General features: G+C 37.4%; 1 protein-coding gene across 1 annotated transcript; it reads left to right on the forward strand.

The window, feature by feature from the left end:
• Nucleotides 1-16,223: 16,223 nt before the first annotated feature.
• Nucleotides 16,224-17,884, forward strand: LOC111998664 (probable aspartyl protease At4g16563). Its single transcript, XM_024030764.2, has one exon. It carries the CDS (start codon nucleotides 16,310-16,312, stop codon nucleotides 17,702-17,704), a length of 1,395 nt encoding a protein of 464 aa, XP_023886532.2. The 5' UTR covers nucleotides 16,224-16,309; the 3' UTR covers nucleotides 17,705-17,884.
• The last annotated feature ends 5,554 nt before the right edge of the window (nucleotides 17,885-23,438 follow it).

The raw sequence follows: 23,438 nt of genomic DNA on the forward strand, positions 1-23,438 counted from the left end.
TGCTTCGTTTATAGTGAAGGATTCAGATTTCTACCTAATGCCAGTATTTTTCCATCTCACATGCAAGTCTTCATTTCACTGCCATTGTGGCTTGTATACTATCAATAGGCATTCCAAGTTGAATGTCAACTCCCTGTATCATTAGAAAAGAAATTAGGCAAAAGGGAAAACCAATTTGAGATGAAGATTTTGTTTTGGGTCCATGTGCAATTCTCATTCTCTTTGTTGTCTGCTTTTCAATAATCATATGCTTTTAGGTTGTTAAATGTGATGTTGGAACTGCATAATGTGAGGATCGAACTGTTAAATGTGACAAAAAAAAAAAGGGAACTACAAAATGTGACAAAAGAACTGTTACATGTGATGTTAGTGAATATTGTACGGTCCGTACCCCAAAAAAAAGGGGTACAGTAGAATTACCCTTTTTTAAAAAAAAAAACTCTCATTGTCTTCCTAAATTAATTGAAGGCGCATTCTCAAAAAAAAAAAAAAAATTAATTGAAGGCGAAAATACTGTTTTGGTCCCTATATTTTGGAGTCACAATCAATTTGGTCCCTACATTTTGGGAGTAATCAATTTGGTCTCTGTTATTTTTAACTTACAATCAATTTGGTCCCTACCTTTAACTCACTAATGGAAAATGCATACGTGACAAATAGTTTGCTCTGTTGGCCCAATTAAAGCGTATGTGGAAAATAAATTAATTAAAAAAATAATAATTATTGACATTAAAAATTCCACATCAACACCCAAATAATTAAAAAAAATTAACTTGAAAAAATATTACAAAAGAACCCAAAAGAAAAAGAAATGAGAATGATAATCTGGGTTATTTAGAACATGCCAAGAAACTAAGAAATTTAAAAAATTCAAACTAAAAAACATAGAGAAAAAAAGAAAAAGAAAGAGACGAAGAACAATGTCGTTGCTGAGAAATTGTTGCTGCAAAAAACAATGTCCCACCAAATGGTTTTTACAAAAAGACCATTATCATTGATCATCAAACCCATCTCATTCAAACCAAGAGGAACTTACATTTCAAGAGAAAAGGGGTAGATCTAAAACTTCCCTGAACCTAAAACTCTCTATCTCTCTAGCTTGCTCTTTCTTCTCTCAATGATTTCTATCTCTCAACATTAGCAACCTAGCCACCCGCCGGCCCAAAACTGCCACCACAACACCAAGGGTGGTTCTCACACTCTCCTCCCTCAATTTCTCTATGAGTTCTCTAAGTTGGTTTAGTCGAGTTGACCCAAACCCACACCCTCACAATCTCTCTCCTACATCAAAATGGGTGCTTAGAGATGGAAACAAATCAGTTATGTTTGTGATTTTAGATCTAGCTTTTGTCTCTTGAAAATGAAACGAAATGTGAGATTGCGATTTGAGTTTGTTTAGATTTGTGTCTAAATTTACATTTGAATTTTTAATTTGATTTGTGCTTTTGTTTTTGTTTGCCAAGAAAGGGTAAGAAAATGGAAGAAAATCTGAGAATGTAATTGGTATTTTTTTTTTTTTTGATAAAGTAATTGGTAAATTTGATTTTTGTGTTTTGTTGCCAAGAGAATCTAGGAATGTAAAACTAAGAAATTAAAAAAAAAAAAATTTAAATGCGGACATAGTATTTTTAAATTTTTATTTAAAATTTTTTTTATATTAGTTGCCATGTAAGCTTTGAGTGTGCCATTAGTGCTTACTGTTTGACATGTAGGAGTATTCCGTTAGTGAGTTAATGGTAGGGATCAAATTGATTGTAAGCTGAAAATAATAGGAGTCAAATTGACAGTTCCCAAAATGTAGGGACCAAAATAATATTTTTGCCTTAATTGAAATCTCTAATACCTGAAATAACTTTGTTGATTATCTATATAGTACATGTTAAAATTTTCATTTTTATGTTGTGTTAAAGATGCAGTTTTTTGTATACATTTCTATGATATATACATTGTGACAGACTAGAAAAAACTATAAGCTAGAAGGTTAATGGTTTGCGTTTAAGTTTTAACATAATATTATGCTTAGATTTATTTAAACAGGGAGATTTGTTTAGATTGTCCTCTTTTGACCAAAACAATCGGGTTTTTATTTATTTTTTATTTTTTTAATAACATTATCTTCATCATTATTAAATTACTAAAATTTGGTTCTATGAATGACTAGTGAATTAAGGTATATTTTAAACCGATTACTATCACAATTTCTTCTATATCTCATGTATGACTTGGGTTAGTGCCAATTATATCTAATTAAGTATGAAAGTCAGATCACGATAATTGGATGATACATACAACGATCACATATGTTCTTTTTCAAAGCATAGGATAATGACATTCGATCTCTAATATATATATATATATATATAAGAGTTGATAATACTAAATTTCACCATTTGGCATTGATAATGATTTGAAATTTAATATATGATTTTACTCAGTAACATTTGACATTTCTAATTCTTTGATATATGGCCAATATAATTATATCTAATTTTATATATATCATTTGTACTCTTTTTAGCCCATCACTTCAACTCACATGGGAATATCAATTAGATGCTTCATTTTTCCTAAAACTAGTCACTAACTTGTATTTACGTTGATGACTAGAGGGCCATGGCCCCTCCAAAAGTTAAAAAAAAAATAAAAAAAATAAAAAAAAAAATAAAATAAAAAAAATTTAGGGTAGGTAAAATTGCATACTTAAACCATTTTTCTAAGAACTGGCCCCCACATGAAAAATTATTTGGCCCTCCCATTTGTCCACGTTTAGCGTTCGTTCCAAACTTCCTTTTCATCTTTTAATATTTTCCCTCATTTATTATTAGTCTTTACAGTTGAAACTTTTTCACATGTCAGACCATTGGCTTGATTAGAAGTTTTACTTTTTCAATTCCCAAGCTTCAATATATTTTTTGATCTTGTGTGAGTTGATATTGCTCTTTGTTGTAAGCTGAGATTGTTGTTCGCATTTGTTGCTACTTGCTAGTAAATATTGCTCTCTGTTACTGAATATACTTCTTGTTGCTTTTCCTGCTCTGTTTTTTCTTGCTCTATTTTGCTGTGGCCATTCTTTTGGCTTTGTATTCTTTCTTTTCTTTGCATAAAATTTATAATTTTGTCTCAAAAAAGAGTGTTGAGCTTATTTGAAACTAGCAAAAATGACTTTAAGATCTTAAGAAATACTAGAGTATTCTTCTCCTTTTATTTATTTATTATTAAACCAATTGATAAGCTTTATTCAAAATACCAAAGTCATCTTGTATTTTTATATATAATTTCATATTGGCTTATAAGGATTTTGTTCTTTTTAATTCTAAAAATTTTATATTTTCTTGTAGATGTAATTGTTATATTTATATTTAATTTCTTGAATGGTTTAAACTTATGGTTGTTAAAAGGACTAAGAGAAACTTAGAAGGGAAAATGAACTTATGATATTTAATTGGTCATTTAGTTTTTTTAAGTGCTAATAAGAATTACATTGATTAAACCAATGTACAAAAACATATATGTAGCATTTTGAGTTTTTCTTGAATTGTGACTCACTACAAGATAGTTTAACCTCAGCCCCCCCCCCCCCAAAAACCAAATTTCTAGCTCCGCCCTGCTTGTACAATACATCAAAAAACTATTGAGTATGAGATACGATTTAATATTGGTTTATTTTACTACAATATCGTGTATATATTATGGGACTACAATCATCATATCATTTTAAAATTAACTCCTCCAATAAAATAAGAGACATAAATCAATACAATCAAATTACTCAAAATTTCTTATCAAAAAAAAAAATTTACTCAAAATTTAAATAAATAATAATTAACATGTATTAACACAAAACCATATTCAATATTAGATAACATCGCACGCCATGCCCCTTTTCTACCACCTAAATTCACATTAAAAAACTCAAAAGCAACCACTTACATCTGATAAATATGAAAACATTAAAATGTATCTAAAAGTATTGATTAAAATACTTTTAAAATATATATATATATATTTTAATCTTAAGGCAAAGATTAAACCATCCCACTATACCACCTGAGCCGTCAATATTTCTAATATTTATAAAAGTATTAGCAATTATAAGTCTCCATTTTTTTTTTTTGTTGAATAAAAAATGGGTAGAGGACGATAAGAAAAGTTGGCGTCTTTCATCTGGGCGTAACTATAGTGTGACACCCTACTTGCTGAGCACCTTGGCATGAAATAAGCTGGAATATATATATATATATATTTTGATGTGAAATACAAGATTTTTATTAAGTAGAAGATAATAACAAAGCATCATAAATCATATTCAATTTATTGAAGTGGACATTCTTTCATCCATGTTACAAAGAAATCAATATCTTTAGCGTAAGCGGCCAACGTACGCGCAGGGTTGTTGACTTGGCTTTTTTTTTTTTTTGGGGTTAAATTCACACGCCGTTATCAAACTGCATGCAGCCGTTGGTGTTGACTCGGCTCTTTACGTGTTTTTTTTTTGGGCTAAACACTTGGCTCTTTACGTGTGAAACTTCTAAAGAACGAAACTCCTATAGCGTAGAGTGGGTCCCAGCGACAAGACTAGCAAATTATCAAACTGCATGCAGCCGTTGGTGTTGACTCGGCTCTTTACGTGTTTTTTTTTTGGGCTAAACACTTGGCTCTTTACGTGTGAAACTTCTAAAGAACGAAACTCCTATAGCGTAGAGTGGGTCCCAGCGACAAGACTAGCAATAGAAATCTGACCATTAAACACTAGGAAGCGTTACCCTTTTTACCAATTTATATGTTTAGCCCTATTAAGAAAGTGTAGAAATCAAAGCCAAAGATTTATTTAACCAAAAAATAAAAATAAAGCCAAAGATTTAGACAAGTTCAACAGGAACCATTTTTATTTTCTTGTCCATTGAAAAGGTCTCTCGGACTGCGGGCCCACAAAATTGGGTTAGACACTTTTTTTTTTTTTTTTTTTTGGGCTAGGTTAGACACTTCGCTTCTTAATAAAGGCAGGATAATCATTTATCATATTTTCATTGGAAAAGATTTTACCGTCTAATTAAAATCATTAAAAAAATTTCTTTTTCGTCTTCCAACAATGAGTAAATGAGTTTTGCTAACACAAAAAAAAAAAAAAAAAGAGGCATGTGTCATCAAATTTTTTATTAAATAAATTATAAGTTTCGAAAATTTAAACCTAGAAAATTAATGTTCTTTAGATAACAAATAAAATACCTTATATTATCATTCAAACTTTTCAAGCATTACTATTATCTAAAACTCAAAACACGTGAAGAAAATTTTTAAAATGTTAAAATTTAGTGAGAGTATTTTAGACATTACACAATAAAATATTTTAAGAATCATAAGTTTTCATTAGGGTTTAACCGAGAGAATCACAATATGATATATTGGCTCTCTTCCAAAATATTAAGGGAAAAACTGCTTGATTTTAAAGTTAAATGAGGAATTGTAAATTGCCGCAAATATAAAGGATGAAAATTGTTTTTATCCTAAGTTTTTGTTTTTGTTTTTGTTTATGTGTGTGTGTATAAAACTATATGTTTTTACTTAAAATGGTGTGTAGTGAAAAAAAAAATACAAAAATTCAACACAAAAAAATTGTATGTGAAACAGTGAATTTTGGCTTAACAACGTTGACTAAACCAATAAAAAATTTCTAGAAACACAACAAAATGGCATAACATTTTCATAATACCTTTATAATTTTGTTATATTTTATTTTGACTTATAAAGAATTGATAGTTCAGCAATTTTGAAAATACTGTGATGACAACAAGATGCCCTAACATTTTCACCAAAGAAATGTTATGTCCATGACATTTTCATAACAAATTATAAGTAGTAGGTTGTTAAAGGTTGTTATTGATGAGCAAAAAATTAATTTCATTAGCAAGTTTAAATTAGAACCAATAACAATTTACTATCTATGGTTTGTTATGAAAGTGTTGTGAAAAATATTATGGATGTATCACTTTTTTTGCACAATAACTTTATTTTTAGTCATGATTGGTTCCAATATGTTATCTTATTATTTTATTTTGACCTATAAAAAATAAATATTATCAATTGTGAAAATATTGTGCCAATTTGTTGTGTTAATATTTTATTATTTTATAAGTCCAAAAACTTGACTAAACCAAAACAATATTCCTAACACTATTCCTAAGCTTATTGGCTCTTTTTATATAGTTAATAGAAATAGATTATTTTCATCTTTATTAAATTACTAAAATTTGGTTCTATGAATGACTAGTGAGTAGTGAACTAAGGTACATATATTATTTGTAATCTTTTTAGCCCATTCCTCCAACTCACAAAAAAGGGGTAATTATCACCCCCAAAAAAAAAAAAAAAACTTTTATAAGTAAGTCAACTTTATTAATAAAAAATAAAAATAAAAATAAAAATCATAACAACAACAACAACAACAACAACAAATGATTTATTAAAAAAACATTATCTATATATATAATAATAGGTAAAGCAGAGAGAAAATTCAATTAAATTTCAAATTCAAATTCAATTAGAGTCTAATTTTGCACCACGTATCTTATTTAATCTAAATTTTAGAATTTTGTGCCAAGTGAGTTAATTTAGTGAAAATTTTGAATTTCAATTATAATTTAATTTTGCATCACGTGTCTCATCTAATCTAAATTTTTAAATATTGTGCCAAATTAATTAATTTAGTGTAGAAAACGAGGAATCCAATATAATAAACCATAAAAAACATAATCATATAACTAAAAAAAAATTAAATTTATAAGTCATTGTAGGGTTAAGGGCCCAAATAATATATTGGGCCTTGGCTGAGAGCATGGGTAGTCCGAGGACGAACGAATAGTGATGAGTGGTTCAGACTCAGGACTTAATGAGCAAGATGCAAATGGGAAGGTGGTTCGAGGAGGAATATATCCTCAGATAAGCTAAACGCAAATCAGATGTAGATCCTATAGACCAAAGTGACCTTACAAGAAGCTCCAGTGATAGGGATGTGCCTCACGAACAAACGAGAAGGAAGGGAACCCAAAAATATATAAGGGAAAGTTGCTACCACCGCATTGAATACACTGCAGCTACTTTTCTGGCCGCATTTATGTGGAGAAGACCCCTGAACAGTACTGCCTTAGCTACCACAACTCACAGAAAGCCAAAAAGGGCGTCTAATGAGACAGACACTCAAGTAGTGGCTTGGATGATCAACAAATGGAAGACTAAGATCATTAGGAGGGAAATATATAATGTAAGAAACCCCTGAAGGAAGGGGGATCGGAAAATTAAGAGAGAAACACTGTAGCAATCTAGAACTAGACTTGTAATCAAGCTTTAAAAGCAAATACATAAAAATAAGTCTCCTCGAACTCTACCGAGAATGTTTTTCCTTAAGTGAAAGTTCGTTATTTTCCTTTCTTTGTCATTAGGATCTGTTTATTTGTTACTCAATTCATTAAAGCCTAGTTTTCCAACTCATTCTCTACAAATTTATTGTTCTGGGCTTTCTGGGCCTAAATCCACACACTTTTTGGGCTAGGAGTTCAATTCAGGTCCTTACAATTGGCGCCATTTATGGGAAGAACTAGTGCGATAGTGAATGCAACGCCTAACTATGGTAGGATCAGGTCCACACCAAGTAGAGTCTTTAGGATCCCAGCATGACAACCCTTTTGTCAACTTTGAGCAGAGAGGTGACAATGAAGGAAGTGTGCATACCACACATATTGATAGGAGTCAATCTCGAGGTGGAAGCCATATCTCCCATGCAAAGAGCAACAAGGGCATGCAACTAGAGATTGACCAGTTGAAGAGGAAGTTGCGCCATGCTCGGCGAAGCTGAACCCTCTCCAACTCTGATGTTTCTTCTGATGACGAAAGAGACGTCAATTATAAGTGAAGGTCCAGAATCTCGCCTAGCGAATCTTTCTCCTACGAGGAGGAGCACCATCGTGAACGGAGGGTTAAAAGCCTGCCTTGTAAAGGCATGGGAAACGACGCTATGAGCAGGGCCTTGAACCAAATCTCCAAGTCGCCATTCACGCGCAAAATTGAGGGGGCGAAACTTCCTCGACGATTCACTCAACTCGCTTTCACCATGTACAATGGTAGAATAGACCTTGTGGAGCATGTTAGCCACTTCAATCAGAGAATAGCTATCTATTCCAAGGACGAAGCCTTGATGTGCAAGGTTTTTCCATCTAGTCTGGGACCCGTTGCGATGAGATGGTTCGACAGCCTGAGGGTGGATTCCATAAGTTCCTTTAAGGAGCTCACCTGGGCATTTGGTTCCCGATTCGTCACTTGTAGCAGGGTTCCTCGGCCCTTGGCTTCCCTACTGTCCTTAAGCATGAGAGAGAGAGAGACCCTGAAAACGTACTCGGATAGATATTGGAAGATGTTCAAAGATATATAAGGTGACTTTGACGATGTGGCCATCAGTACTTTTAAGGTCGGCCTCCCAGCTGAGCATGATTTGAGGAAATCTCTGACTGGCAAACCTGTCACCAGTGTATGCCAACTCATGGACCGGATTAATAAGTATAAAAGGGTTGAGGAAGACTAGCAGCAGGGGAAAGGAAAGGATAAGGTTATCCCTTAGGAGAGGAGGGATTTCAGGTTGGACCGATACAATAACAACCGGCCACGGAGAGATTTTGCTGGGCAGTCAAGATTTGCTAATACTCAGGCGGTTAATACTGTGTTCCGAGAATCGGTTTAGGTTCTGGAGAAGATTAAGAATGAGTGATTCTTCAAATGACCAAATAAGATAGCAGGAAACCCCACAAGGCGCAATCAAAACCTTTATTGCCAATACCACCAAGACCAAGGACACACCACAGAAGATTGTAAAAATTTGTGGAACCATCTGGACCAACTCGTCCGTGAAGGAAAGTTAAAGCAACTCTTGCATCACTCCAATGGCCAGGAGGGCCAGACAAACTCAGAATCCTGGAGAGATGATTCTTCAAGACTGCCCTTGGGAACGATAAATGTCATCTTTGCTGCTCTAGGGAGGATCAGTTTTTGCCCTTCCAGAGTGATGTTTGTGGCTCGGCTATCTACTAAGGGTGCTAATTCGGAGCCAAATAAGGCTATAATAGAAATCCAACCGGTTTTGGGCTTCTCGGACGAGGATAAGATCGGAACCATCTAACCTCATAATGATACTTTAGTGGTCACACTCAGGATTGTGGGGTATGATGTGAAGAGTGTGTTGGTGGACCAGGGCAATGGTGCTGAGATTATGTACCACGACCTGTACAAGGGGCTAAATTTGAGACCCGATGACCTAACAGCCTACGACTCGCCTTTGGTAAGTTTTGAGAGGAAGGTCATCATTTCGAAGGGCCAGATTAAACTACTTGTATAGACTGGTTTAGAAGTGGAAGGGGTTTGAGTGGACTGAGGAATGTGCCTTAGCCTTCGAGCAGCTTAAGGATTATCTCTCTCGGCCACCTATCATGTCCAATCCTGAGATGGATAAGGTCTTATTTGCCTATATTGCTGTGGCCCCTTATGCTGTAAGCTTGGTCTTGATACGAGTTGACAACGGCATATATAGGCCAATTTATTATGTAAGCAAGTCACTACATGAGGCCGAGGTCCGTTATCTACCATTGGAGAAAGCCATTTTAGCGGTAGTACATTCTACACGTAAACTCCCTTATTACTTCCAGGCACATACGGTAGTTGTCCTAACTCAGCTCCCGCTCAAAGCTCTACTCCAAAGTGCTGATTATATGGGGAGGATTGCTAAATGGGGGACAATGCTGGGGGTTTTCAACATCAAATACATGCCTCATACCTTTGTCAAGGGTCAAGTCCTCGCAGACCTGGTAGCCGATTTTGCTGAATCCCCGTTGGAAGAAAAGGCAGAAACACAACACATGGATGAAAAATTGGTTGGCATGATCTCTCAACCCTTATCTTGGAAAGTATATGTTGATGGTACAGCAAATCAAAAGGGTTTCGAAGTGGGGCTAGTTTTAGTATCCCTCGAAAGGATAACTATTGAGAAGTCATTGAGATTGGGATTCTCGGCCACCAATAACGAAGCCGAATATGAGGCTCTGCTGATGGGAATGACCATGATTCAAAAAATCAACGGAAAGGCTATAGAGGTATTCTCGGACTCAAGATTGGTCGTTGGCCAAGTGAAAGGAGAGTTTGAAGCCAAAGATGAAAAAAATGCGAGGGTACTTGAGTCAGGTTAGATGTTTGCAATCAAATTTTAAATCTTTCAACCTGTTGCATATCCCCAGAAATGGAAACACATATGTTGATTCCCTAGCCACACTTGCAACCTCCTCGGTGCAAAGCTTACCCCAAGTCATCCTTGTGAAAGATTTATGCAAACCCACAAAGGTGAACGGAGAGGTGGTTCATGTTCACCAAGTTAGAATGAGGCCTAGTTGGATGGACCCCATAATACTATTCTTGAAGGAGGATATCCTACCCGAGGAGAGGTCAGAAGCTGACAAAATACAAAGAAATGCTCCTCAGTTCTGGCTGTCCGAGGATCAGAAATTGTACAAACGCTCCTTTTCTTGGCCATACCTACTGTGCATACACCCCAAAGTAACAAAGTTACTCCTAGAGAAGTTACACGAGGGGATTTGTGGAAGCCATACTAGAGGAAGATCCTTATTGCACAGAGCCATCACTCAAGGCTATTGGTGACCCAACATGCAAAAAGAAGTACAAAAATATGTAAGGAAGTGCGACTAGTGTCAAAGATTCGCACCAAACATACACTAACCAAGAGGAGTCCTTAATCCTCTGTCCAGCCCCTGACCGTTCGCTCAATGGGGCATGGACATTGTTGATCCTTTCCCCAAGGCAGCAGGGAACAAAAGATATTTGCTAGTCGGTACGGACTACTTCACTAAGTGGGTTAAAGCTGAGCCCTTGGCGAATATCAGGGACGTAGATGCCAAGAAGTTTTTTTGGAGGAACATCGTTACTCGGTTTAGGGTCCCTCATACCCTCGTCTCGGATAATGGCCTTCAGGTCGATAGCAAAGCTTTTAGGCGATACTGCTGTGATCTTGAAATTACGAATCGATACTCCACCCCAACTTATCCCTAAGGCAATGGACAAGCCGAGGCTGTTAACAAGGTCNAAGTACATATATTATTTGTAATCTTTTTAGCCCATTCCTCCAACTCACAAAAAAGGGGTAATTATCACCCCAAAAAAAAAAAAAAACTTTTATAAGTAAGTCAACTTTATTAATAAAAAATAAAAATAAAAATAAAAATCATAACAACAACAACAACAACAACAACAAATGATTTATTAAAAAAACATTATCTATATATATAATAATAGGTAAAGCAGAGAGAAAATTCAATTAAATTTCAAATTCAAATTCAATTAGAGTCTAATTTTGCACCACGTATCTTATTTAATCTAAATTTTAGAATTTTGTGCCAAGTGAGTTAATTTAGTGAAAATTTTGAATTTCAATTATAATTTAATTTTGCATCACGTGTCTCATCTAATCTAAATTTTTAAATATTGTGCCAAATTAATTAATTTAGTGTAGAAAACGAGGAATCCAATATAATAAACCATAAAAAACATAATCATATAACTAAAAAAAAATTAAATTTATAAGTCATTGTAGGGTTAAGGGCCCAAATAATATATTGGGCCTTGGCTGAGAGCATGGGTAGTCCGAGGACGAACGAATAGTGATGAGTGGTTCAGACTCAGGACTTAATGAGCAAGATGCAAATGGGAAGGTGGTTCGAGGAGGAATATATCCTCAGATAAGCTAAACGCAAATCAGATGTAGATCCTATAGACCAAAGTGACCTTACAAGAAGCTCCAGTGATAGGGATGTGCCTCACGAACAAACGAGAAGGAAGGGAACCCAAAAATATATAAGGGAAAGTTGCTACCACCGCATTGAATACACTGCAGCTACTTTTCTGGCCGCATTTATGTGGAGAAGACCCCTGAACAGTACTGCCTTAGCTACCACAACTCACAGAAAGCCAAAAGGGCGTCTAATGAGACAGACACTCAAGTAGTGGCTTGGATGATCAACAAATGGAAGACTAAGATCATTAGGAGGGAAATATATAATGTAAGAAACCCCTGAAGGAAGGGGGATCGGAAAATTAAGAGAGAAACACTGTAGCAATCTAGAACTAGACTTGTAATCAAGCTTTAAAAGCAAATACATAAAAATAAGTCTCCTCGAACTCTACCGAGAATGTTTTTCCTTAAGTGAAAGTTCGTTATTTTCCTTTCTTTGTCATTAGGATCTGTTTATTTGTTACTCAATTCATTAAAGCCTAGTTTTCCAACTCATTCTCTACAAATTTATTGTTCTGGGCTTTCTGGGCCTAAATCCACACACTTTTTGGGCTAGGAGTTCAATTCAGGTCCTTACAATTGGCGCCATTTATGGGAAGAACTAGTGCGATAGTGAATGCAACGCCTAACTATGGTAGGATCAGGTCCACACCAAGTAGAGTCTTTAGGATCCCAGCATGACAACCCTTTTGTCAACTTTGAGCAGAGAGGTGACAATGAAGGAAGTGTGCATACCACACATATTGATAGGAGTCAATCTCGAGGTGGAAGCCATATCTCCCATGCAAAGAGCAACAAGGGCATGCAACTAGAGATTGACCAGTTGAAGAGGAAGTTGCGCCATGCTCGGCGAAGCTGAACCCTCTCCAACTCTGATGTTTCTTCTGATGACGAAAGAGACGTCAATTATAAGTGAAGGTCCAGAATCTCGCCTAGCGAATCTTTCTCCTACGAGGAGGAGCACCATCGTGAACGGAGGGTTAAAAGCCTGCCTTGTAAAGGCATGGGAAACGACGCTATGAGCAGGGCCTTGAACCAAATCTCCAAGTCACCATTCACGCGCAAAATTGAGGGGGCGAAACTTCCTCGACGATTCACTCAACTCGCTTTCACCATGTACAATGGTAGAAAGACCTTGTGGAGCATGTTAGCCACTTCAATCAGAGAATAGCTATCTATTCCAAGGACGAAGCCTTGATGTGCAAGGTTTTTCCATCTAGTCTGGGACCCGTTGCGATGAGATGGTTCGACAGCCTGAGGGTGGATTCCATAAGTTCCTTTAAGGAGCTCACCTGGGCATTTGGTTCCCGATTCGTCACTTGTAGCAGGGTTCCTCGGCCCTTGGCTTCCCTACTGTCCTTAAGCATGAGAGAGAGAGAGACCCTGAAAACGTACTCGGATAGATATTGGAAGATGTTCAAAGATATATAAGGTGACTTTGAACTATGCAGGCGTTTTAAAGTTGCAGCTCGGCGGATGAGAAAAGAAAAAAAAAAAAAAAAAAAAAAAAAAAAAAAAAAAAAAAAAAAAAAAAAAAAAAAGAACTAAGAAGGCTAAAGTCCTTGCTAATTAAGGGACCTAATCCTAGGGTACCCCACCTGGCTTTACCGCCCGAACTGGGCAGTGAAGACTATCGTGCCACTCCCCGGAGAAGATCAGATAATCATTCTTCAAGCCCTTGTTGGACTTAGGAAGGCAGGATATCAATCTAACAACATCAGATCGGGACTTAAGGTAATATCCCACGCCAACAAGGGAACGACACTCGTACATATGAATGACGTCGTGCCATGTGAGCCTTAAGTTCATCTGATCGTTCAAAGCATCTACACTCCTTAGGACTCTAAATAGGTTGGAGGCGCATTGATGGGGACACAACCTGTGATTGAGTATGCAGTCTCTGGTTATCTTACCCATGAGAAGTGTCATTCCTTCTTCTATAAAGGCGATCATAGGAATGACAACTTCACCCTCCTCTCTATCTGTAAATACTTGGTCCGGGGCACAATATTGTAGGCCTACTCCCTGTTGGATATGGTATTTGGCCTTAAAACCTTCCATACCAGTTAGAGAGTCTACTAAGTGCTTGAATCTACCCATCTAAGTAAACGGGGATGACGCAAAGGAAGTTTTCTAAATAAGAAAAGAAGGCCAAGGAGGTTGGCCGAGGAGAAAAAGAAAGGTAAAAGAAATAAATACTTATGATGAATGGCACTCGTACATATGAATGATGTCGTGCCATGTGAGCCTTAAGTTCATCTGATCATTCAAAGAATCTACACTCCTTAGGACTCTAAACAGGTTGGGGGCGCATTGATGGGGACATAACTTGTGATTGAGTAGGTGGTCTCTGGTTATCCTACCTATGGGAAGTGTCATTCCACCCTCTATAAAGGCGATCATAGGAATGACAACTTCACCCTCTTCTCTATCTGTAAATACTTGGTCCGGGGCACAATATTGTAAGCCTTCTCCCTGTTGGATATGGTATTTGGCCCTAAAACCTTCCATACCGACCAGAGAGTCTACTAAGTGCTTGAATCTACCCATCTACGCAAATGGGGATGACACAAAGGAAGTTTTCTAAATAAGAAAAGAAGGCCAAGGAGGTTGGCCAAGGAGAAAAAGAAAGTTAAAAGATATAAATACTTACGAGAACGAGTGTATTAAGTCCTGAACCTTTAGAAAAATCTTTTAGAAATTTCTTAAGAAAAGGATTAGGAAGGCTTAGAAGTGTAGGGAGTTTAGTGAGTTGAAGTACTTGAGGTCTTTGGAGAGCTTGAGAATTCGTAAAATGAGGGGAACAAAACGCTGCCTGGAGCAATTAATGACCCCTCGCTGGTTTTGAAGCGCCAGTGGCAATTATGGGCACATGAAACGGCACTCCCACACATGTAAATCAAGGGATCAAGTAGAATTAATTCTTAAAAATTCAAAACCATAGTTTTCTCCTCGGATGGGAGGAAAAAAATCAGAATTTTGAGGGGCTATTGTAGTGTTAAGGGCCCAAATCATATATTGGGCCTTGGGCCTTAACAGAGAGCATGAGTAGTCTGAGTACGAATGAATAGTGACGAGTGGTTCAGACTCAGGACTTAATGAGCAAGATGCAAATGGGAAGGTGGTTCGAGGAGGAATATATCCTCGGATAAGCTGAACGCAGATCAGATGTAGATCCTATAGACCAAAGTGACATTCCAAGAAACTCCAGTGATAGGGACGTGCCTCACGAACATATTTGAAGGAAGGGAACCCAAAAATATCTAAGGGAAAGCTGCTATCACCACATTGAATGCACTGCAGCTACTTTTCTGGCCACATTTATGTGGAGAAGATCCCTGGATAGTGTTGTCTTGACTACCACAACTCACAAAAAGCCAAAGAGGGTGTCTGATGGAACAGACACTCAAGTAGTGGCTTGGATGATTAACAAATGGAATGCCAAGATCATTAGGAGGGAGATATATAATGTAAGATACCCCTGAAGGAAGGGGGATCGAAAAATCAAGAGAGTAACATTGTAGCAATCTAGAACCAGACTTGTAATCAAGTTTCAAAAGCAAATACATAAGAATTAGTCTCCTTAGACTCTGCCGATGACATTTTTCCTTAAGTGAAATTTTGTTATTTTCCTTTCTTTGTCATCAAGATCTGTTTATTTTTTGCTCAATTCATTAAAGCTCAGTTTTCCAACCTATTCTTTACAAATTTATTGTTTTAAGCTTTCTGGGCCTAAGTCCACACACTTTTTGGATTAGGAGTTCAATTCAGGTCCTTACAGTCATCTGTATATATATATATATATATTAATAGGTAAAACTTAGAGAAAGTTGAATTAGAATTTGAAATTATAATCCAATTTTGCACGTATCTAAATTTATGTGGGGACTACACCATTATTATCCACTTAAGTATGTGCCATGTGTTTACTTAAATTTTTTAATTTTTGTGTCAAGTGAGTTAATGAATGCAAAATACTAAGAATCTAATATTAATGAACTATAAAATTAAATAAAATAAAAACCACCACACGTTCTATCTTATTAAAAATTAGAAAAAAAATGATTATAAGTAGTATTAAATTTAAGTAAGAATTTTAATATGTGACTAATTATATTTACTTTAAAAAAATAGTCTAACTAATTAGCTATATTTTATGATAAAAATTATGTTTAATTTTAAATGTATCTATACATATGCATAAATGCATGTGTTACATGTTTAAAAAAAAATTGACTAATTATTTATATTTTTGTAATAAATTTTTTTATAATTTTAAATACATCCATGATGCGTTTACATGGAGTTAGTTAAAAATAAGGTGCAACTGTGCAAGGTAATATCTAATCCCCTATAAAAAGAAAGAACAAAACCTTAAACCAAAGCAGCCTAAAAACTCTTTCTTCACTTGTTCACATCCCGACACTCTTTACTCTTCATTCTCTCTCTCTCTCTCTCTAATCTCATCCATTCATGGCTGCTTCATCGCTTCTCTCTCTTATGTTTCTCATCTCAACATTACTCTTAGCTTCATCTTCACTATTCGTAGCTCCCAATCCCACCACCTTCACCATTCCTCTCTCACCCATCTTCACCAAACACCAACCCTCTGATGCAATCAAAACCCTCAATTCCCTCGCCTCTTCTTCTCTAACCAGAGCTCACCACCTCAAGCACCCCAAATCAAAACCCCCACTTACCAAAACCGAAGTATTTTCTCACAGCTACGGAGGCTACTCAATCTCTCTCAACTTTGGCACACCCCCACAAACCGTTTCTTTCATTTTAGATACTGGCAGCAGCGCTGTTTGGTTCCCTTGCACTTCACAATATATTTGCATCGATTGTCCCATAGACCCATCAAAAATCCCACTGTTCATTCCAAAACTATCATCTTCTTCAAAATTTATCGATTGCCAAAATCCCAATTGTGCTCGGATTTCAAGCACAAATTCCTTGTCTGGTTGCCAAGGCTGTAATTGTTCACAAGCTTGCCCTTATTTGTTTCAATACGGTAAAGGCTCAACTCGTGGGCTATTACTTTCCGAAACTCTCGATTTTCCTGAAAAACTTTTCACTAATTTTCTTGTTGGGTGCTCCAATTTCTCGAACCAGCAGCCCGCTGGCATTGCCGGGTTTGGTCGAACTCCAGAATCGTTGCCTTCCCAATTGGGTCTCAGTAAATTCTCTTACTGTTTAATTTCTCAACGGTTCAACGACACATCAGAGAGCAGTGACCTCGTATTGTATCGAGGGTCTAGTTCTGATGCCAAGACCCCTGGCCTAAGCTACACGCCGTTTAGGAAAAACCCAGTATCGAACGATTCAGCTTTGCTTGAGTACTATTACGTTGACCTTCTTAAATTCATTGTGGGCAGTAAGTCAGTTAATATTCCTTACAAATATTTAGTTCCTGAAAATAACGCTAATGGTAACGGTGGCACTATTGTGGACTCTGGGAGCACTTTCACCAGCATGGAAAAGCCAATATTTGACGCCGTGGCAACGGCGTTTGAGGCAGAGATGGGTAATTTTTCTAGAGCTTCTGCTGACGTGGGAGCTTCGATTGGTTTGAATAAATTGAATCTATGTTTTAAGGCTACGGGGTTAAAATTCGAGAAGATAAAATTTCCGGAATTAACCTTTGAGTTTAAGGGTGGGGCAAAGATGGAATTACCAAAGGTGAATTATTTTTCACCTGTTGATGTTGGTAATTCTAGCTTCGTGTGCTTGACTATTGACAGTACACCTGATTCGGTCGGGCCAGCGATCGTTTTGGGAAATACCCAGCAGCAGAATTTTTACGTGGAGTTTGATTTGAAAAATGACAGATTTGGCTTTCGGAAACAAACTTGTAATAGAAAGTGAGCTTGGGCTAAACTCAATTCTAGGCAAAGATGGTAATGCCAGAAATATTGCCTTGGTCAAAAAAATAAATAAATAAATAAAAAGAAAATAATATTGCCTGTTCAGCTCCTCCTTTCTGTTTTTGGAAGTAACTAGTTGCTAACTAGTGCTGTTGTACGGATACTGAAATAAATATTAAAACTATTTAGTTTACTTGAAAGAACTATGACTTGAAAATGATAACAAAAAACTTTGGCTACACAAATGCAATTCAGATATAGTTAAATCCATTACTATAAAAGAGCTCTTACATTTTTTTTTTTTGATAAGTACTAATAATTTTAGAAGATAAAAGAATTACTAAACGTACAATATAAACATATAATTGCTCTTAATATAGTTACATTTTAAAATTAAGCCTATGACATCTACCTAACCAATTGTGACTCCAAAAGTTTTTACATATAGCATATAGGCACTTTGAACAATCCTTTTTATATGAGAATAATGAAAAAGGTTCAAAGCATCATTATTATGTGCAAGGATATCGTGGTAACGATAAGAAAGATAGATGAAAAACGTCTTCAAATTAGTTAATGAATATAAGCCCAGCAAAGTAAATCTAGAGGACATACTACAATAAACAAACTAAGATTATGATAATTGGTAAATGACAAATGATGTGGCGACGCCCTGAAAAGTAATTTATAGGTTGACAATTTCAACTCTAATATCTTCAAATAAAAGGCCACATTTAATTTGGAAATTGCATTAAAAAAATTTAGAGCAAACCTTATTTTGGATTCTTGCATCGATCTATTGGACCTGAAAGATGAAGAGAAGCTGTTGATGTCATTGAAAATTAGTCCTGGGGGCTAACCTAATATAAAACATCTTTCCTATGTGTGTGTATATATATTATACGCATAGAACTTTAGAAAACCATGAAAATACAAACTTCTCGTGCAGTCCAACCTTCCTTCATAGAACTTTCAGAAAGCCATGAAAATACAAACCTGGTAAAATTCACATAATTAAGCCCATTAACCATATAATTTGTTACAATAAAAATAACCAATTAGAATGGTCACAAAGTATCTCTTGAAAATAATAATAATAATAATAAAGCATAGTCCATATGAGACACTAAACATAACAATTTGATCCAAATTTGCGACCAACATCAAAACAAAGCTGTAACTGAATGCAAAAACTTAAAGGACTTGTTAACACATAGTACCAATGAGCCGAAGCATAGCTCATAAGAATTATGAAACACTAAACATAACAATTTGATCCCAATTTTCTACCAACATATAAAAAAAGCTATAATTGAACGCAAGAACTTAAAGGACTTGTTAACGCATAGTATCAATGATATGGAGATGTTGGAGTTGGGCTACACATTCCTGGGGACTTAAGAACCATATTGCCACTACCTTCTAATGAGGGAAAAAAAGAAAGAAAAGAACACGGTGGAATTTCATGAAATCAAAGACCTCTGGGTTGAAACCTGATGATGCCGAAAAAAAACCACCAGTGAGCTACACGATCCTCGCACACTCAAATTAGCACCTGCACAACAAAGGGAAGGAAAAACCTCGCGAAGAGCACCGGTGTGGTGCCGGCCAAATACCCTCCGAAGGTCAAGTCAGAAATATGCTCACAACTCTAGAGTGCTAGAGAGGGTAAAATTAAGCGTACCTCGATTTGTGAGGGTATTGGGGCTTTTATAGTCGTCGAAAGTTGACCTTTTTTACTTGGAGTCGAAGTCTTTCCTTGTAGAAATCCTCTTGAGGAGTCCCAAACGTGATGGACAAGTCATATTCCTTATAAAGAAGATCTCCATCGATGCACGCAGCTTCTAGAACCCTAATTGCGCTAGGACTCTAATTACCCCTAGAATCTAGGAGGTGTGCCGCAAGTATTCCCATATAGGGATTCTGTCTGACATGTGGCCAACAAATCCGTCCTTACCAAGTCTTGCACCTAATGGGCCCGTCCATCAACATTGCTTGGACCCGTCAGCTTATTTTTCTCCTCTTCAGTTGCCCCCTTCACCCTATGAGTCCGTGATCTCGGAGTGAAAGGACCCATGGGGTGACGGTTCGATTTGGATCTTGATAGACTTGTCAATCTTTAACAGGCTAGCCCGAAATTATTTCTGGCGTAGGGGACCTAAATTTTGACCAAGGCACTTTTGGGTGACATGGTCCAACTGTCCTTCCGTAGGTAAGAAGACTTAGAATTTTCACCAAGGCATTCGCGGGTGACTTAGTTCGTCCTTCCACCCGAAGGTAGTTGGACTTAAAATTTGTACCAAGGCACTTGTGAGTGATTTAGTCCGTCCTTCTACCCATTGGTAGTAGGACTTGGTCCGTCATTCCACCCGAAGGTAGTAAGATTTAAATTTTGTACCAAGGCACTTGAGTGACTTGGTCCGTCCATCCACTCGTAGGTAGAAGGACTTAAATTTTGTACCAAGGCACTTGAGTGACTTGGTCCGTCCATCCACCTGTAGGTAGAAGGACTTAAATTTTGTACCAAGGCACTTGTGAGTGACTTGGTCCGTCCTTCTACCCATTGGTAGTAGGACTTGGTCCGTCCTTCCACCCGTAGGTAGTAAGATTTAAATTTTGTACCAAGGCACTTGAGTGACTTGGTCCGTCCTTCCACTCGTAGGTAGAAGGACTTAAATTTTATACCATAGGCCAAGGCTTAGTCGATTGTGAGTGACTTGGTCCGTCCTTCCACCCGTAGGTAGAAGGACTTAAATTTTGTACCAAGGCACTTGTGAGTGACTTGGTCCGTCCTTCCACCCGTAGGTAGAAGGACTTGAGTTTTGTACCAAGGAACTTGTGAGTGACTTGGTCCGTCCTTCCACCCGTAGGTAGAAGGACTTAAATTTTGTACCAAGGCACTTGAATGACTTGGTCCATCCTTCCACCCGTAGGTAGAAGGACTTAAATTTTGTACCAAGGCACTTGAGTGACTTGGTCCGTCCATCCACCTGTAGGTAGAAGGACTTAAATTTTGTACCAAGGCACTTGTGAGTGACTTGGTCCGTCCTTCTACCCATTGGTAGTAGGACTTGGTCCCCCTTCCACCCGTAGGTAGTAAGATTTAAATTTTGTACCAAGGCACTTGAGTGACTTGGTCCGTCCTTCCACTCGTAGGTAGAAGGACTTAAATTTTATACCAAGGCACTTGTGAGTGACTTGGTCCGTCCTTCCACCCGTAGGTAGAAGGACTTAAATTTTGTACCAAGGCACTTGTGAGTGACTTGGTCGGTCCTTCCACCCGTAGGTAGTAGGACTTGAATTTTGTATCAAGGCACTTGTGAGTGACTTGGTCCGTCCTTCCACCCGTAGGTAGAAGGACTTAAATTTTGTACCAAGGCACTTGGAGTGACTTGGTCGGTCCTTCCACCCGTAGGTAGTAGGACTTGAATTTTGTACCAAGGCACTTGTGAGTGACTTGGTCCGTCCTTCCACCCGTAGGTAGAAGGACTTAAATTTTGTACCAAGGCACTTGTGAGTGACTTGGTCCGTTCTTCCACCCGTAGGTAGGAAGACTTAAATTTTGTACCAAGGCACATGTGAGTGACTTGGTCCGTCCTTCCACCCGTAGGTAGGAAGACTTAGAATTTTCACCAAAGCATTCGTGGGTGACTTGGTTTGTCCTTCCACCCGTAGGTAGGAAGACTTGGAATTTTTACCAAGGCACCTATCGGTATCCTTGGTTGTCGATCCATCCCATTGGGATGAGGATTAGGTATCCGTCGGCTTCCTTTTGTAGTGTTTAGCCTTGAGGTCTTGCTATAGCATTGGCATTTGTCTTATGCTTATACGTAGGATTGAGCATCCTTTTGCATGGTAGGCCATTGGTACCTTGCCCCCGAGACGCGTGATGGAACTTTCAACCTTCAGGACGCGTTATAGTCCTTTATTAGCGTCCCATTCTCAAGGTATTTTATTTGTCTACTTTGAGTCATGGACTTGCCGATGTGACTGAGTGTTACTTCGTCATCAAATTGTGTGTGTGTCCGTCCACCTTTGTTCATGGACGTACATCCGTCCTCTTTTTTCTTTCCATGGACATGCATCCGTCCACTTTCTTTTTTTTTTTTTTTTTTTTTTTTTTTGGGTCATGGACATGCATCCGTCCACTTTCTTTCTTTCTCTTTTTTTTCTTTTTTTTTCTTTTTTTTTTCTTTTTCTTTTGGTCATGGACATGCATCCGTCCACTTTCTTTCTTCCCCTTTTTTTTTTTTTTTTTTTTGGGGGGAGGTGTCCGTCCATTCCTTGGACATGCATCCCTCCATGCACTGCATGCACCCGTCCACCTTTTTTTTTTTTAACATGGACGTCCGTCCACTTTATTTATTCTTTATGGACGGATGCATGGATTTTTTTTTTTTTTTTTTTTTACGTGGACGTCCGTCCACTTTCTTTATGGACGGATGCATGTCCATGCATCCGTCCATTTTGTTTTTTTTTTTTGGTGGACGTCCCTTCTTTTTTTTTTTTTTTTTTTTTTGGTGTACATCCACTTTTTTGTGGACATGCATGCCTCCGTCCACTTTTTTGTGGACATGCATGCCTCCGTCCTTTTTTTTTGTGATTGGGTGTCCGTCCACCTTTTTTTTTTTTTTTTTTTTTTGTCCATCCAGGACTTCATCATTTTTTTTGTCCGTCCACTTTGTTTATGGACTTCATTTTTTTGTCCGTCCATTTTTCCCCATGGACTTCATTTTTTGGTCCGTCTAGGACTTCTTCAATTTTTTGTCGGTCCACTTTGTTTATGGACTTCATTTTTTTGTCCGTCCATTTTTCCCCATGGACTTCATTTTTGGTCCGTCTAGGACTTCTTCAAATTTTTTTTTTTGTCCATCCAGGACTTCATCATTTTTTTTGTCCGTCCACTTTGTTTATGAACTTCATTTTTTGTCCGTCCATTTTCCCATGGACTTCATTTTTTGGTCCGTCTAGGACTTCTTCAATTTTTTTTTTTTTTGTCCATCCAGGACTTCATCATTTTTTTGTCGGTCCACTTTGTTTATGGACTTCATTTTTTTGTCCGTCCATTTTCCCCACGGACTTCATTTTTTGGTCCGTCTAGGACTTCTTCAATTTTTTGTCGGTCCACTTTGTTTATGGACTTCATTTTTTTTGTCCGTCCATTTTCCCCATGGACTTCATTTTTTGGTCCGTCTAGGACTTCTTCAAATTTTTTTTTTTTTTTTTTTGTCCATCCACTTTGGTCATGGACTTCAATTTTTTTTTTTTTTGGGTGGCCATCCATGCATGCATCCGTCAGGCCCGTTTTTGGTCGTCCACTTGGGGTCGCAGACTTGTTGAGGTGACTAAGTGTTACCTCGTCACCTTGATAGTCGTCCACTTAAGGTCGTGGACTTGTTGAGGTGACTAAGGTGACTAAGTTTTACCTCGCCACCTTGATAGTCGTCCACTTGGAGTCGTGGACTTGTTGAGGTGACTAAGTTTTACCTCGTCACCTTGATGGTCGTCTACTTGGGGTCGTAGACTTGTTGAAGTGACCAAGAGTTACTTCGTCACATTGTTAGTCGTCCACTAAGGGTCGTGGACTTGTTGAAGTGACTAAGTGTTACCTCGTCACCTTGATGGTCGTCCACTCGGGTCGTGGACTTGTTGAGGTGACTAAGTCTTACCTCGTCACCTTGATGGTCGTCCACTCGGGGTCGTGGACTTGTTGAGGTGACTAAGTCTTACCTCGT

This window comes from Quercus suber, unplaced genomic scaffold, assembly GCF_002906115.3.
Source record: "Quercus suber isolate HL8 unplaced genomic scaffold, Cork oak 2.0 scaffold_717, whole genome shotgun sequence".
NCBI classification, from domain to species: domain Eukaryota; kingdom Viridiplantae; phylum Streptophyta; class Magnoliopsida; order Fagales; family Fagaceae; genus Quercus; species Quercus suber.